The 14,041-nt window shown below is 47.4% G+C and overlaps 1 protein-coding gene across 1 annotated transcript; it reads left to right on the top strand.

Moving 5' to 3' along the window:
- The first annotated feature begins 2,286 nt into the window (after window positions 1-2,286).
- LOC133142429 (apelin receptor A-like) lies at window positions 2,287-3,567 on the top strand. The gene has a single exon (XM_061263641.1). It carries the CDS (start codon window positions 2,508-2,510, stop codon window positions 3,561-3,563), a length of 1,056 nt encoding a protein of 351 aa, XP_061119625.1. The 5' UTR covers window positions 2,287-2,507; the 3' UTR covers window positions 3,564-3,567.
- Window positions 3,568-14,041: the final 10,474 nt, after the last annotated feature.

Here is a 14,041-nt window from a genome sequence, read left to right as displayed (position 1 = left end):
ACACACACACACACACACACACCAACCTGTCACACACACACACGCACCACGCTGTCACACACACACACACCACCGTGTCCAACGCTGTCACACACACACACTCATGCGTGCCAACATTCGTACACACACACACACACTGTGGACTGTATCCAACACCCTTCCACACACAAGCATGTGTACACGCACGCTCATGCATACACAAACATGTACACACACATACTTGCACACACACATCAATGTATCACTGTATCCACCACGCCAACATTCACACAAGTACGCATGCACACACACACACACACACACACACACACACACACACACCGCTGTATTCAACACCCTAATAACAGTTCCACTGAGCACTGACCCACTGTCCTCTCTCTCTCTCTCTCTCTCACACACACACATCAGATGGAGGATGTCCTGTTGGATAGCTGCCCATCTCTAATTTACCCAGGAAGGAATGCTTTGTTTAGCCATGCCCTTTAAGATGGTCTGGGAGCGTCGCTCAGATTTATAATCATATCCAGCAATAGCACGGTGTGGGGATGAAATCGACGGCTGCTTTTAGCCTCTTCTTTAGGAGCGTCACTGAGAAGTGCTTTCATCCTGTCTCACACACATGTGCAAGTGCAATTCACACACACCAGTTCTCTCTCTCTCTCTCTCTCCCCCCCCCCCCCCCTGAACACAATTTGTCCAACATGAGGCCAAGCTCCTAACACACAAGCACACACGCACGGAGGTGGGGGGTGGAGGGTGGGGTGATGGTAAATTGTGGGACGGACAGCCTATACTTGTGCTATGAACCTATTTATCTCTGTTGTTAATTTATATGAGGTTTTGGGTGTTGACAGGAAATTCTGTTTTAATATTAGCGTGTATAACACGTTGCAAAATCATTCAAAGGTCAATTCATCAAAGGTGATGAATTAAACCAGAAAACCGACCTGTCCAAATAAGTATTCTAAAGAAAGCTGCATCAATGCAAGAAGTTCACTTTTTCTTCTTGTGCACCGTGTCGGAAAATACATTCATTGCCTTTCTCCAACCGGTACGACTGATGAGACCGAAATCGGAAGTACGGTATTTAAACATTTTATGACGTCATCCAGAATAATTACGGATTAATCACGGATTATCGTACAGATGGGTTTGTTTTTGAAATCATGTATTTCTTAGTAAAAGATCTGTTGGCTTGTTCTAATAGGCTAATTATCATTGCATCACTTGTAGGCTACCATATGTGCCATATGTGTGTCTGTAGTCTGTACATTGTTTTGTGTGAAAGCCATTGCTAAAAAAAAAAATATTAAATACATTTTAGGCTAGATTCATAAGTGATGTGCGTGCTCTCCAGTGTTGCGGTTCATATGGTCTTGCAGCGTGGAACTTTTTTAAAATAATAATTTAAAATAAAATCATTCTGGCATCCTGTCGACCTTCTGTTGTGCTCCAAATGTGCATATTTAAATTCAAACTGCCACGTTAGTTCCAGGGACCTGAAATCGACGGCTCTTGACACCTTCCACGGCGTGGCATTAATATTATAATTTAGTTCAGTTGTGTTGCGATTCAGCGGGCATACTTGCCCCGGCTTGTTTTTGAAAGAAAAATATTGGCATGAACATGCGTTCTCCCAGATTTAAGGTAAGAATTCGGCTTTGCTGTATAGACGCTAAATGGTGGCAGCTGGTTCGACGTGCATGCGCCAGGCTACGTGCATTTCCCTTGCTATTCCTGGCTGACATAAATAAATAAAATGACGCGTCGAAGATTTGAATCTTAAAACGCCGCTTTTACAAAACGGAGAGTGCAACTGTTTATGTGAAGTTGAAAGCGTATATGAACCTAAATTAAGCGTTTCCGAGTTGCTCTTGAAGGGCCCCATCTGCCGTCCGTACTCTACTTCACAGAGAGTTAATATTTCTCAAACAGTATGCTATACTGTCTTTAGACTGTGACCACCTGTTGTTCTGAAGACTAAACATTACTATTTTAAGACTCACATAAGTGTTAGAATTATTAAAACACATTTAAAAAATACTGCATGACCAGCTAACAATCCCATCATAAAATCCAAGTGTTGATTCAGACAGTGTCCATGTGTTGGAGATGGAGGTAGAGAGAGAGAGTGAGAAGAGGGGAGGGGCAAGGGGTTTCAGGGTAGTGATTGACGGGGGAATAGGAGGTGCAGGAGTTGTGGTGGGAGGGGAAAGGGGGGTGTCAACGACCGAGAGGGCTTAAAAAGAACTGCCTTGCCCAGTGGACTCACACACAGGATCTGTTTCCACACCCTTGCACTGCTCGGCTGTTTGTGTGTGCTGTTTCTTTTGTTGTCCTGCTTTGGGGCTTTTCCTGTTCAGCGAGGGAAGTGCTGTTCACACCCATCTGTTGACTCATCTGGCAGCGCTTCGTCGGACTCTGCGTGGACCTCTGATCAGTACGCAGAGCCCTCAACGTGCCGGATTATTTCATTTTTTGAGAAAAGCGCAAGGAGAACGAGGAGAATGGAGCACGCCTTGGACTATGAGTACGACTACGATGAAGCCAGCGAGAACGGCACCATGTGCGACTACCCGGAGTGGGAGCCCACCTACTCCCTCATCCCCGTCTTCTACATGCTCATCTTCATCCTGGGCCTGTCGGGCAACGGCGTGGTCATCTTCACCGTGTGGAAGTCCAAGTCGAAGCGCCGGGCGGCCGACGTCTACATCGGGAACCTGGCCCTGGCCGACCTGACCTTCGTGGTCACCCTGCCGCTGTGGGCGGTCTACACGGCGCTGGGCTACCACTGGCCCTTCGGGGCCACCCTGTGCAAGCTCAGCAGCTACGTGGTGCTGGTCAACATGTACGCCAGCGTCTTCTGCCTCACCTGCCTGAGCTACGACCGCTACCTGGCCATCGTGCACTCGCTGTCCAGCGGCCGGCTGCGCTCCCGCGGCGCCATGCTGGCCTCGCTGGCCTCGATCTGGACTCTGTCGGCCGTGCTGTCGCTGCCCACGCTGGTGTTCCGCAACACGGTGCAGGACGAGTTCAACCGCACCGCCTGCGCCATGGACTTCCAACTGGTGACGCAGAAGCAGGAGGGGCTGTGGATCGCCGGCCTCAGCCTGTCCTCCTCCGTGCTGGGCTTCCTGCTGCCCTTCCTGGCCATGACCATCTGCTACTGCTTCATCGGCTGCACCGTGACGCGCCACTTCAACTCCCTGCGCAAGGAGGACCAGAAGAAGCGCAGGCTCCTCAAGATCATCACCACCCTGGTGGTGGTGTTCGCCATCTGCTGGACGCCCTTCCACCTGCTGAAGAGCCTGGACGCCCTGTCCTACCTGGACCTGGCGCCCAGCACCTGCTCCGTGCTCAACTTTCTGCTGCTGGCCCACCCCTACGTCACCTGCCTGGGGTACGTCAACAGCTGCCTCAACCCCTTCCTGTACGCCTTCTTCGACCTGCGCTTCCGCTCGCAGTGCCTCTGCCTGCTCAACCTGAAGAAGGCGGTGCACGGGCACGTGGCCTCGCTCGCCACACAGAAGTCCGAGGCGCAGTCGGTGGGCGTGAAGGTGTGACGGACGCCGGCGGGGTGAAGGAGGCCGGGGGGGGGGGGCGGCGGGGGGGGGGTGGCAGCTTGCCCTCTCGCCTCTCTCAAACCTTGTAAAGTAAAATGAAAAAGACTTGAGCGGACAGCGTTCCATTGTAATAAGCAGTTGCGTGTGCGCGAAGGAGTGCGCTGGGAGCGAGGGGGAAAGGAGGGACGGTGGAGTCCGATGGAAAACGGTGCTTTCTCGGGTCTGGCTGACCGTGTCGCCAGTGGGTCTGGTGTCGGGAGACGGACCGCGGTGAAGGCGAGGGCCTGGTCTGCTTGGGACCCCAAAGTTAAGTTTTTCTCGCCCGCACCCTTCGGCTCCTCGGATCATATTTCCGACTGAGACAAATCTGTTCCTTGAAAGCGAGGGACTCCTGTTTTCTGGTTGCCGTCGCATTGCCCCAGCGCTGCTGAGAGTGTGTGGAGAGGGGGCAGGGGTGACAGTGAATGAGTGAAATGTACAGTATTTTCATACTTTAGTTTCTGGCTGTGTGGCTGCTTCGTTACTTTAGCACTTGTGTAAAGATGAGGGAGAATCTTCACTAGCGTGTTTATCCACACGGTCGTGTTTGTGTTAGCGGGCTGGGAGATGCAGATGTAGGGGTGGGAGAGGGAGATTAATTTTGAGGAGACATGAGCCCTGGGGGGTGCAGATAGGCAAATGGCAGCTGATATGTCTGGAAAGGGTGGAGGGTCATCAAGTTTGAGAAGTGTTGGGGGGAGATACATTTATTTGCCGTTTTATATTTTTGTTGGGGGGATAAATTAATTTGTCAATTTATTTTTCTGCAAATGGCTGTGACTGACTACTGTATGATATGATAATTTTGTGCATTTTGTTATTTGCAAATAAAGTAATTTTTTTATAAAGAACTTTGTCTTTGCGGGTGCTGAATATTTTGCTGACTCTTTGCCTGCTCTGGGTGAATTTTCAGTGGTCATCCAGTCCAGTACACGTACACCAAAGGGGGATGTTTTCCCAGGCAGTCCTCCCTATCTTTTCCTCCACAAAATCCAGGCTTCCTTTCTTTTTTTCATGTATTTCTGGGCAGCATTCTGGCTGCTGCTTGTCTCTGTCGTCGCAGAGTTGGGCTTGTGATGGTTGGAGCCCCTAATTGGGCATGGCTCCCCCCCAACCCCCGAGCAAGACTCACAGCCTGTAAATGCTCAGTAAATGTCAAGCAGCATACTTTCATAGATAACTAGCTCTGGAGCAAGCAGTGAAAGCGCATAAGGCCAATTAATAAAAATTACAACTCTAATAAAATCTTTTTGGGAACATCTGCGGTCAACGGAGGTCCGGCCAGACCACCCATGTTCTGATTCTGTGGAGGCTGGTACATATGCACACATATGTAATTATTATTATTATTATTATTTATAATTGCATTACATAGCATCTCCGCTTTTATCACAGTCATGTGTCAGGATTATCAATAACTACCAACCCTCAATTAAATGTTTAGGGATCAGTAATAACGGATTATAAAAATGCACAAAAATAACCTGTGTTATAGCCGGCATGGGTCAGTTGCTGAATTGGCGATATCTACACAAATGCTGAATTGGCTATTAACTGTCTGTGACTCTCCTTTAGGGATCGTCAATAACTGCCAACCCTCAATTAGGCATTTAGGGATCAGTGATAAGGGATCGTATTGAATGCACAAAAACAACCCATGTTACGAAAATCACAGTCCATTTCTAGAGCTGGACATTTACTAGAAAAGCTAACCCTTTCAGGAGCAGGTTCTTTGGAATGTTTTTTAGTCAGTGTTCTAGAACTCTAGAGCTTTCGGTTACCAGTAATGACCGTTAAATCAGCATTCAAAATCAGCAATTCGTTCAGTTACAAGAACACTGTAAGAGGTATAAGGTGTAAGATCAAGAACATTGTTGAGTTAAAAACATTGTCATGACATAGTTATGATCTTATACCTTAAAGGGCTAAGCGCCCTGCTCATGTTTACAGTGGCAGTACCCCCTGGCTGGGATTCAAACACGCAACCTTCGCATTGCAGTCCCAGGATTCTCCATTCTCCATCTTCCTGTGGCTGCATCCAGACCGAACCTGGATAGACCTAGAGCCACGGCCAGTGAAGTGGAATAACTAGCCAGAACGTGTTTTACAAATGTGAATGTCATTTGCTGACATTTGATTTTGATAGATTTCTGCAAGCTTGACATTATCTGTTGTACTCTTTCTGGTCTCTTAATGGCAGTTGCTTTCTTTCTTTCCCCCTCAAAATGAATATAATAAAGGAAAGAAGTTCCGAGGATGTTTTCATCCAGCATTAGAACATACTGTTGTGATGCGCAAGAACACCAACTTGAGGGAGACAGAGAGAGAGAGAGAGAGAGAGAGAGAGAGAAGATGAAGGGAATACGTTTAAACAAAAAAACTTGAGACAGTCATGGATTTTGGATCGTAACCTTAAGGTTCTAGCTTTGTATCTCACACACACAGGGACACCTAATCACGGGGGTACGGACTATGGAATGCCTGTAAGGTCAATAATGCATCATCAAAAATGATTTATAACAACTACTACTATTAATGCTACTGCTACTACTAGACTCTGACAACTACTATTACAACTAGTAGTACTGCTGCTACTACTACTACTATAACTCTTACCAACAGTGAAGTTAAACCAGCGCTGTGATTCACAGCTTGAATGCAGCAGAAGGAAAGATACGAGCCATTTGCTTGTTCATTAGTTAGCGGTTAATCTTGGCCATTTGCAATCATGTGGAAGTGCCCAATCAGCCACCACGCTTCCCCAAACCACCAGTCCTGCCCATGATCAGCCCTCTGTAACAATAAAGCCTCCACTGCACTGTGCTAAGGACAGCATTAGCCCAGAGCCTGTGTCTGACTAAATCAGGGACATCCACACAAAAGCTCAAAAGGCAAGGGATCGTCAAGAACTACCAACCCTCAATTAAGCGTTTAGGGACCAATAATAAGGGATTGTATTAAATGTACAAAAATAACCCAGGTTACAGGTGGTGCAGATCCACTCAAATGCTGAATAGGCAATTAAGTGTTTTTGCCTCTCTTGGGCAAGCTCTTTGATTTAGCACCAATGGGCTCTTCTGTCAGACATAATCTTGGGCCGGGGGGGTGGGGGTGGTTCGGTGGCTGGGGGGGGGAGGTGTCAGGTTGGTAATCTTGGGTCAATTGCTGGTACTCAAAAGAATCAATATTTGAAGTCCATGTAGAAAAGATAAAGGAGAGGAGGGGGTAAATGCTTGGGGACATTAATTCAGGAGAGAAGCCTGCAGCTCATGGGTGGGTGGGTGGGTGGGGGGGCTGGGTAGTGTTAGGCACACCTAACGCTGCATTTCAGATGCTGGGAAATGGTTCTCTAATGTCCTCTAATATACTGAGGAAGAAGTCAGGGAGCTGCAAATTCATTTCCCCATTTCTTTTTTAACCACAGAAAGTGGAATGTACCACCGGGCGTGACCCTGTCTGTGCACTGAAAAAGTTACACCAGAAGTACATTTTTGTTCTTCGAGGATTTCCCCAAATGTACCCTGCAAGTACAGTAATTTTTGTTTCCTCTGTGAATTTTCCCCTACATAATGTTCTCTTTCGTTACAAATGGGTACTTTTTCCAAGCAAAAACGGAACAAATCAATTATATATACAGGGGTACGGCCCCGGCAACAGAGCGAGGACATAGCTACAGATGCCAGACTTGAGGCAGTTTAATTGAAATCACATTTTACAAAGCTAGTCTACCTAGTCTAATAAGGGTTAAGATAATGGATGGATGGATGGATAGTCTAATAAGACGGAGATCTGAACAGGTCACGCAGTCTTTCAGAGAGCCAGAGGAGGGAGACCTGGGGTGATTGTGATTACTCTGGGACAGACAGCTCGTCTGAGAGGGTGAGATGGGGGTTGGTGGAGGTGTGTGTGTGTGTGTGTGTGTTGGGGGTGAGGGTGTCCATTGAGATGGGAGATGATCTCAGCATCAGCGGGAGATGCAGCTTGTGCAGAATGATGATGAGATTAAGCCCTTTGACAGGGTAAGCAGTCTCTTTCCATCTTTACCAACTTCCTTCTCTCTCACTTAGTGAAGGTCTTTAAGTACTGAAGTGTCTGTGTGAGGGAGGGAGGGAGGGAGGGAGGGAGGGAGGGAGAGAGAGAGAAAATAATAATCCCCTTATTATTCAGGAAACATGTTCCTGAATCAGTGCTCAGATGCTAAAGTAGAGCAACCTTGAAACGCAAAGCACCCTACTGACACTCTTCAATCCTGAGATCTGGATCCGAGGCCTCTGTGCAAACAGTAACCTGGGGAAGATTTTCCGAAGTATTCTAAACACCCGAATACTTTATCAAAAAACACCATACATCAGATCATATTTACACCCTACACACCCTAATACACATACAAATGTTTACCAAACTAACAGAGGAAACATATGTGTATGTTTTATAGATTAAAAATAAAAAAAAGCATTTGATTCAATTTGTCATAAAGGATTATTTACCAAACTCAAAAGTGGTGTAGGGGGTAAAATATATGACATCATAAAATCAATGTAACACAAAAACAAATGCAGTGTAAAAATTGTAAACCAAAGAACTGAACTCTTCACTCAAGGGTGTGGAGTGAGACAGGACTGCAGGCCCTGGATCTCTTAGCGCAGCCCTGCCAGACCTGGGCCCTGACAGTGAACACAACACCAGAGTCATGATATTCCAAAAGAAAGCTAGATCTGCTTCCGTAAATATTGTTCCCGTCGTACGTGAGAAATCAGGCCGGTGACATCATCTGGGAGTCTCCGCAGATTTCTCATGGGCACGAAACACGGTGTCCCCGTCACAGAGAAATTAGCCGTTCTCCCGTAGCCAGCTGGTGCGATTCGGGTCGGATTATGACCGCGGCCGGACCCAAACCTCCCGGGGTGTTTTTGATGCCGGTGCTTTAAAACTACCCGGCGCCAGCTCAGCGTTTCACCGCTCAGCACGGTTCACGCGTTGAAAGAGATCCGCCGTAAATGTCCCCTGGAGACCTTTTACAAGACGCAGTGAAGTTTCAGAGCAGAAACTCGATCATTTCACACCGATTTCACAGTGCGCACCTTCTGTGTGTATGCGATGGAAAGTTTGAACACACGAACGCGCACGCACACCACACAAAAAACGCATGAAAATGTTTCTATCTGGTTACATTGTGACGGGACTGTTGGAGTGGAACAGTAATACTATACCGGAAAGGGGTTACCTCTTGGCACGCAAGGACTATAATGTGCTGGACACACACACACAAATACTCCATGGGCCACAGCCTGGAAACAAAATTAGTAGGGAAAAACCGTTATATTCTCTAATCAATTTTCCATGAAAGCACAGGGATATTGATAATCCCCTATGCACTCATCTAAGAAAATGACACATCAATGCTATTGCTATTATGCTAAGTGTGTAAGCTATGTTTGTAGGGCCTCGTTGTTTTTCAGTAAAGCCAGTAGTGCTTGATCAAGGCCCAGCTGAACTCTTAGGGCAACATTTACCTTCATCACGCATTACAATGGGCCGCAGAGGGAACTCTTAAGACAATACACACCCTTCAGTAATACACAGTCACTCCCCCATACTGTGTCTGTGTCTGTGTCTGTGAGTTAGTAACTGTGTGAGTGTGGGTGTGTGTGAGCGTGTTTGTGTGTGTGCGAGTGTGTGTGTGTCTGTGTGCACGCGCATGTGTGAGCATGTTTTTAATCTCAGCTGGGATCCTGTCACAGTGGGATTGTGGGATTGTTAAATGAGGTCACAGAAGCACTTCCTCACTGGTCTGTAAAATTAGGTCTGTGACCCCAACTTTTTTTCTCCTGGTGAAAACATTTCAGTGGTACTGTTTGTACATTGACAAGAAGTAAATGATCACACTGAGCTTAAACAAGAATCATCCTGCTCGGTATACGTAACTGGATACCTAAACAATTCAGGCGAACGGCATTTACCTAAAATACAACAGAGGTGCTTTAAATTAGGGAATGTCTCCCGTGTTTGTTTCTCCTTGAACATATAGAGCAGATTTAACAGGTGTTCAACGCTTCAATGTTGACAGCAGTGCCACTGAACAACCTCTGCCCGGCTGGATGTGCCAGATAAGCCAGTTGCTCCATCTTTCAGTGGTCTAGTCACCCAAAGTTGACAAACAGTATAACATGTGGAAAGTCCTCCTCCCCCCCACCCAAAAATAACTGTAGGCATGGCAGGTGTGAAAGTACTGCACGTTACCTGCCCTCATTGTTCAGGATGCACCCCGCCCAAACAGCCTGCTGCACCTGTGTTGTGCTGTGATGGGACACATGAATATTTCCACATGCAGCGGCATGTCGCCTTTTGTTAAAAGGGGCCGTGGTTTGGACTGGGTAATGCTCTGGTTTCAGACCTATGCATATGGGCATAAGAATAGAGAAGTAGGACTCCGCTTCCAATGTGTGAGCACGCCTACCAGTGCCCAGATCACTGCCTGCCTCTCAAACTGAGGCAGCGGGAGAACGTGTGACAACAGTGTGAAAAATGCACATTATGATGCAGGGGTCCCTGACCTTGCGTCTGTTTGTTTGTTTGGGCTTGGCCAAGGCAAGCTGGTGAACTACTGCAGCAATGAGGATGACCTTAAGATATTGTTCTTATCTGTGCGAATGTAACCCAAAACATATTGCAGATCATACAAACACCATAAAATATGACCATGCAAGAGCTGCCCCCCTTGATTTGTTGTGATTGACCTAGGGGAGTTTGTGTGTTCCTCAGTACAAATTATGATGGCATCACTGAATTAAATCCTCACACTGCATGCACAGTCAAGTAGGCCCTTGGTAAGCCAATTCAATTAAATGAATCTATTTATGATTAGAGAATCCAAGGTTGTAGTGGGTAAACTGTCTGAAAGAGGAACTAAATATTCCGGTACTTTGGGAGAAAAAGAAAAATACTACTATACACTCAGAGACCACTGTACTAGGTTAGTTTATTTGATCACATTTCTTCCCCATTTGATGGTCTGAACAACAACCAAGCTTCTTGACCATGTCTGTCTGCTTTTCTGCACTAAATTTCTGCCACATGATTGGCCAAGAAGATATTTGCATTAACATAGTGTCGTACAGGTCTACTTAATAAATTGGTCACTGAGTGTTTTTGTTTTTTTTAGCTCTTGCAGTGCATGCAGAGCGCTGGTGGTCCGCGCAGTCCCTGGAGGTGGCGGGTAAAAATAAAATGGCGGAGGAAGTGTCCTTGTGCGTCTCTCCTGCCTCCAGACAATGGAAGGTGGGGGGGACAGGAGCCATAGGAGCTCTCAGCGGGGCTGATGTGTGTGACCCCGGCTGACCCGGAAGTAGCCCGCCATCCTTCCTGCTGCACACCTCCGAGCCCTGGGTCTCCGTGACACTGCGTGGACCGATGGCGGTTAGTGTGTGCCCGGCGGTTCCTGTCCAGGATATCCTGTCTTTCAGAGTCTCCGCTTCTGTTTGTCCCTCCGCGGGGGTCCTTACCGCTGCCCCTCCCAGGGGGGCTGTTCATCTCCCCTGAACCGCTCAGCGGGAGGATCGGGGACACTCCACCACCATCAGCTATAGGGGACACTCTTCTCCAGAAGCTTCTCAGGACCTCTACTGGCAGAGGTGCAGAGAAGACACCCAGTCATACAGAGGAGCTACTTCTAGCCTGACTGCATGGAGCATGGCACTGAGAACCACACCCTCCCTCCCTGGGTGTTGCCTCCCTAGTTTTTTTAGACATAAATATAATTAATTAATCAAATAGGCCCTAGTCCTTATCTTTGTTGTACTGTTAGCAGTTGAAATGTTACTTCCCTCTAGGGTCTTTCAGCGTACTTATCCCTGGTTATGGGTATGCACTTTGCACTTTGTTGTACGTCTGCCAAATGCCATTAATGTAATGTAATGTCAAATGTAATGATGCCTCATCCGCTGAGCTGTGGCCAGAGACTGTTGAGATCAAACCAACTCCAGTGGTTAAGGTACATGACTGGGACACGGAAGGTTGGCGGTTCGATCCCCGGTGTAGCCACAATAAAATCTGCATAGCCGTTGGGCCCTTGAGCAAGGCCCTTAACCCTGCATTGCTCCAGGGGAGAATTGTCTCCTGCTTAGTCTATTCAACTGTACGTTGCTCTGGATACAGAGTGTCTGCCAAATGCCATTAATTTAATGTAATTTTAATTTTTGTACATTAACTGACTCGGTTTCTATGTTAGCATAACGTGTTAGCTTAGCATAAAGACTTGAAGCCTATAGGAGTCAGTAGCTTACTTCCTTCGAAGTATCCTTCACCTTACAGCAACTCATGCAGGGAAAAAAATAATAAAAACGAGAGATGTTTTCGGAGAAGTTAGACGGTTGGAACTATAACTGCTGTTATACACACATGTATCCTTCCATCTTCCGCTGGCTGAGCGCAGTGATCCACTCACCTTCTGAAGGTGAAGCGAGATCCAGGACAAAGTGTGTTCAGTCGCTAAACAAAACTTAGGTGACCAGGCTGACACTTTACTTCTGAACATGGCCGACTTTGTAAGAGAGGATTACAGATTTACAGATGAGGAACTACTGCTTCTGGATGCTGAGCGGGCAAGAAGGGAGGCCGAAAGATCTGGCAAGGTTTGGTGTGGCAATTTTGGAACTTGCCAACCTATGCCTATGGAAATCAAATGTCTTTTCTGCACAGAGTGGGATTTGCAGCTGCCAAAATGTTGGTGTATTTTTGTTGGCGTGGGAGCGTAGTGGTTGCCTCGCAAGAAGGGGGTTCTGGATTGGAATCCCAGCTGGTCCAATCCTCTGCCTAGAGTTTGCATGTTCTCCCTGTGTTCACATGGGTTTCCTCCCAAAACATGGATGTTAGGTTAGGTGTGCTCCTGCCGTTGCCCTTGACCAAGGCACTTGCTTCACTGTGGCTGCCATAAGTAACTAGGATGGGTTAAATACAAAGGACAGATTACCAAATAGGGTTCAATAAAGTTCTTCTTCAATGTCCATGACAACACGGCGAAAAAAGGCGGGAAATGCCCATGGTCTTTGGGTGGGGTCCCGCCAGCACAGACGGCAAGCTTACCATGTAAATCCACATTCTTCAAAACACAGTCCTCAAGGGCCGAGAACTGCTGGTTTCCCCCCCCCCTCCTTTACCTGGGAGTCAGGTGTGTACCCAGTCAGTAGCACTAATTGTTCAGTTAATTATTTGGGAGGAAAGAAAACCAGGGATGGATTTGGATTTGAGGCCAGATTTGAGGATCGCTGGTGTAAATCACGGGAGAGAGAGCTTCCAGTGGGAAAAGACTCTTGGGAAAAAGACAGCAGTCAGTCACGGGCTTGGGAGAATTAGCATGCTCACCCCCGACAGCGGAAATCGCAGAGCATCAGTAAGCAGGGTGTGTTACTTCCGACGGTGGTCCAGCTTTGGAGTGGGATGAAAGGGGGGGACTCAGAACCGCTTGCACCCCCTCCGGATTTGGGAAAGAGGGGACCCATTCTGACACAGATCATCCTCCGGAGGGGATACAAAGGTCCTCTTCATGGACCCTAACCCGTCTTTACGACCATGCGAACAAACACACCCACACACCTCTCTGACTGAAACACAGCCCCCTGTTGTCATGCACACAGACCGTGGACTCAGCTGGGGCCATTCAGCACAGACAAACAGACACAGGAACAGACTGCTGAAAAGAACGATGGCTGGATTGACAGAGGGACATGCACAAACATGAATATTCACACATCAAAAATACTGCATACATCTGTGTGGAGACAGAATGACAACACACACACAAGGAAATGTGAATATTCATGTTTGTGCACTGTGTGAAAGGTGGAGTTAGGGCCCTCTTCCAATGGTCATAGGTGACCATCCCCACCCACCCAATCAGACCCTCGGATCAGGGCATGCGTTGTATTTTGTGCCTGATTCGTTTCAGCAGGACTTGGGAGGCAAACATGGCCCATTTCTGTCTCCATGGTGGGACAGACGGACAGCTTTCAGGAATGACAAATACGCCCCAATCCATTTCACACCCCCACCCCACTCCCCTCACAGAGAAGCAGCCTAATTTTCCCAACTGACTTCTCTGGCCTGTGTATACTACAGAGGTTTTTTTTTTTTGGGTGGGGGTTGAGGGGGGCAATGCCCTCTCCTCTTCCTGACAGGTGTCCCCATGAAAGGACCCCCAGTTCAGAGACATGGCAAGGCATCAAAAGGGCTCAGAAGAGCAGGAGAAGAGGGGAAGGATCGGACCGGTGTTGGGAACGTGTCGTGGATAGAAAAGAGGAACCGCTACCTGGTATCATGCTGTTCTGGTGCTTATTACATCACTTTGAAAGTACATATCATAAAATTTGAATCTGATCCAGTCGAAATATTATTGTGTGAGAAAAACGTCCAATGATATTCCAAGAATCGGGGGGTTTTTTTGT

This window comes from Conger conger, chromosome 12, assembly GCF_963514075.1.
Source record: "Conger conger chromosome 12, fConCon1.1, whole genome shotgun sequence".
Taxonomy (NCBI): Eukaryota; Metazoa; Chordata; class Actinopteri; order Anguilliformes; family Congridae; genus Conger; species Conger conger.
The sequence above is the reverse complement of the archived record's forward strand: the minus strand, read 5'-3'. Positions and strand labels throughout refer to the sequence as shown.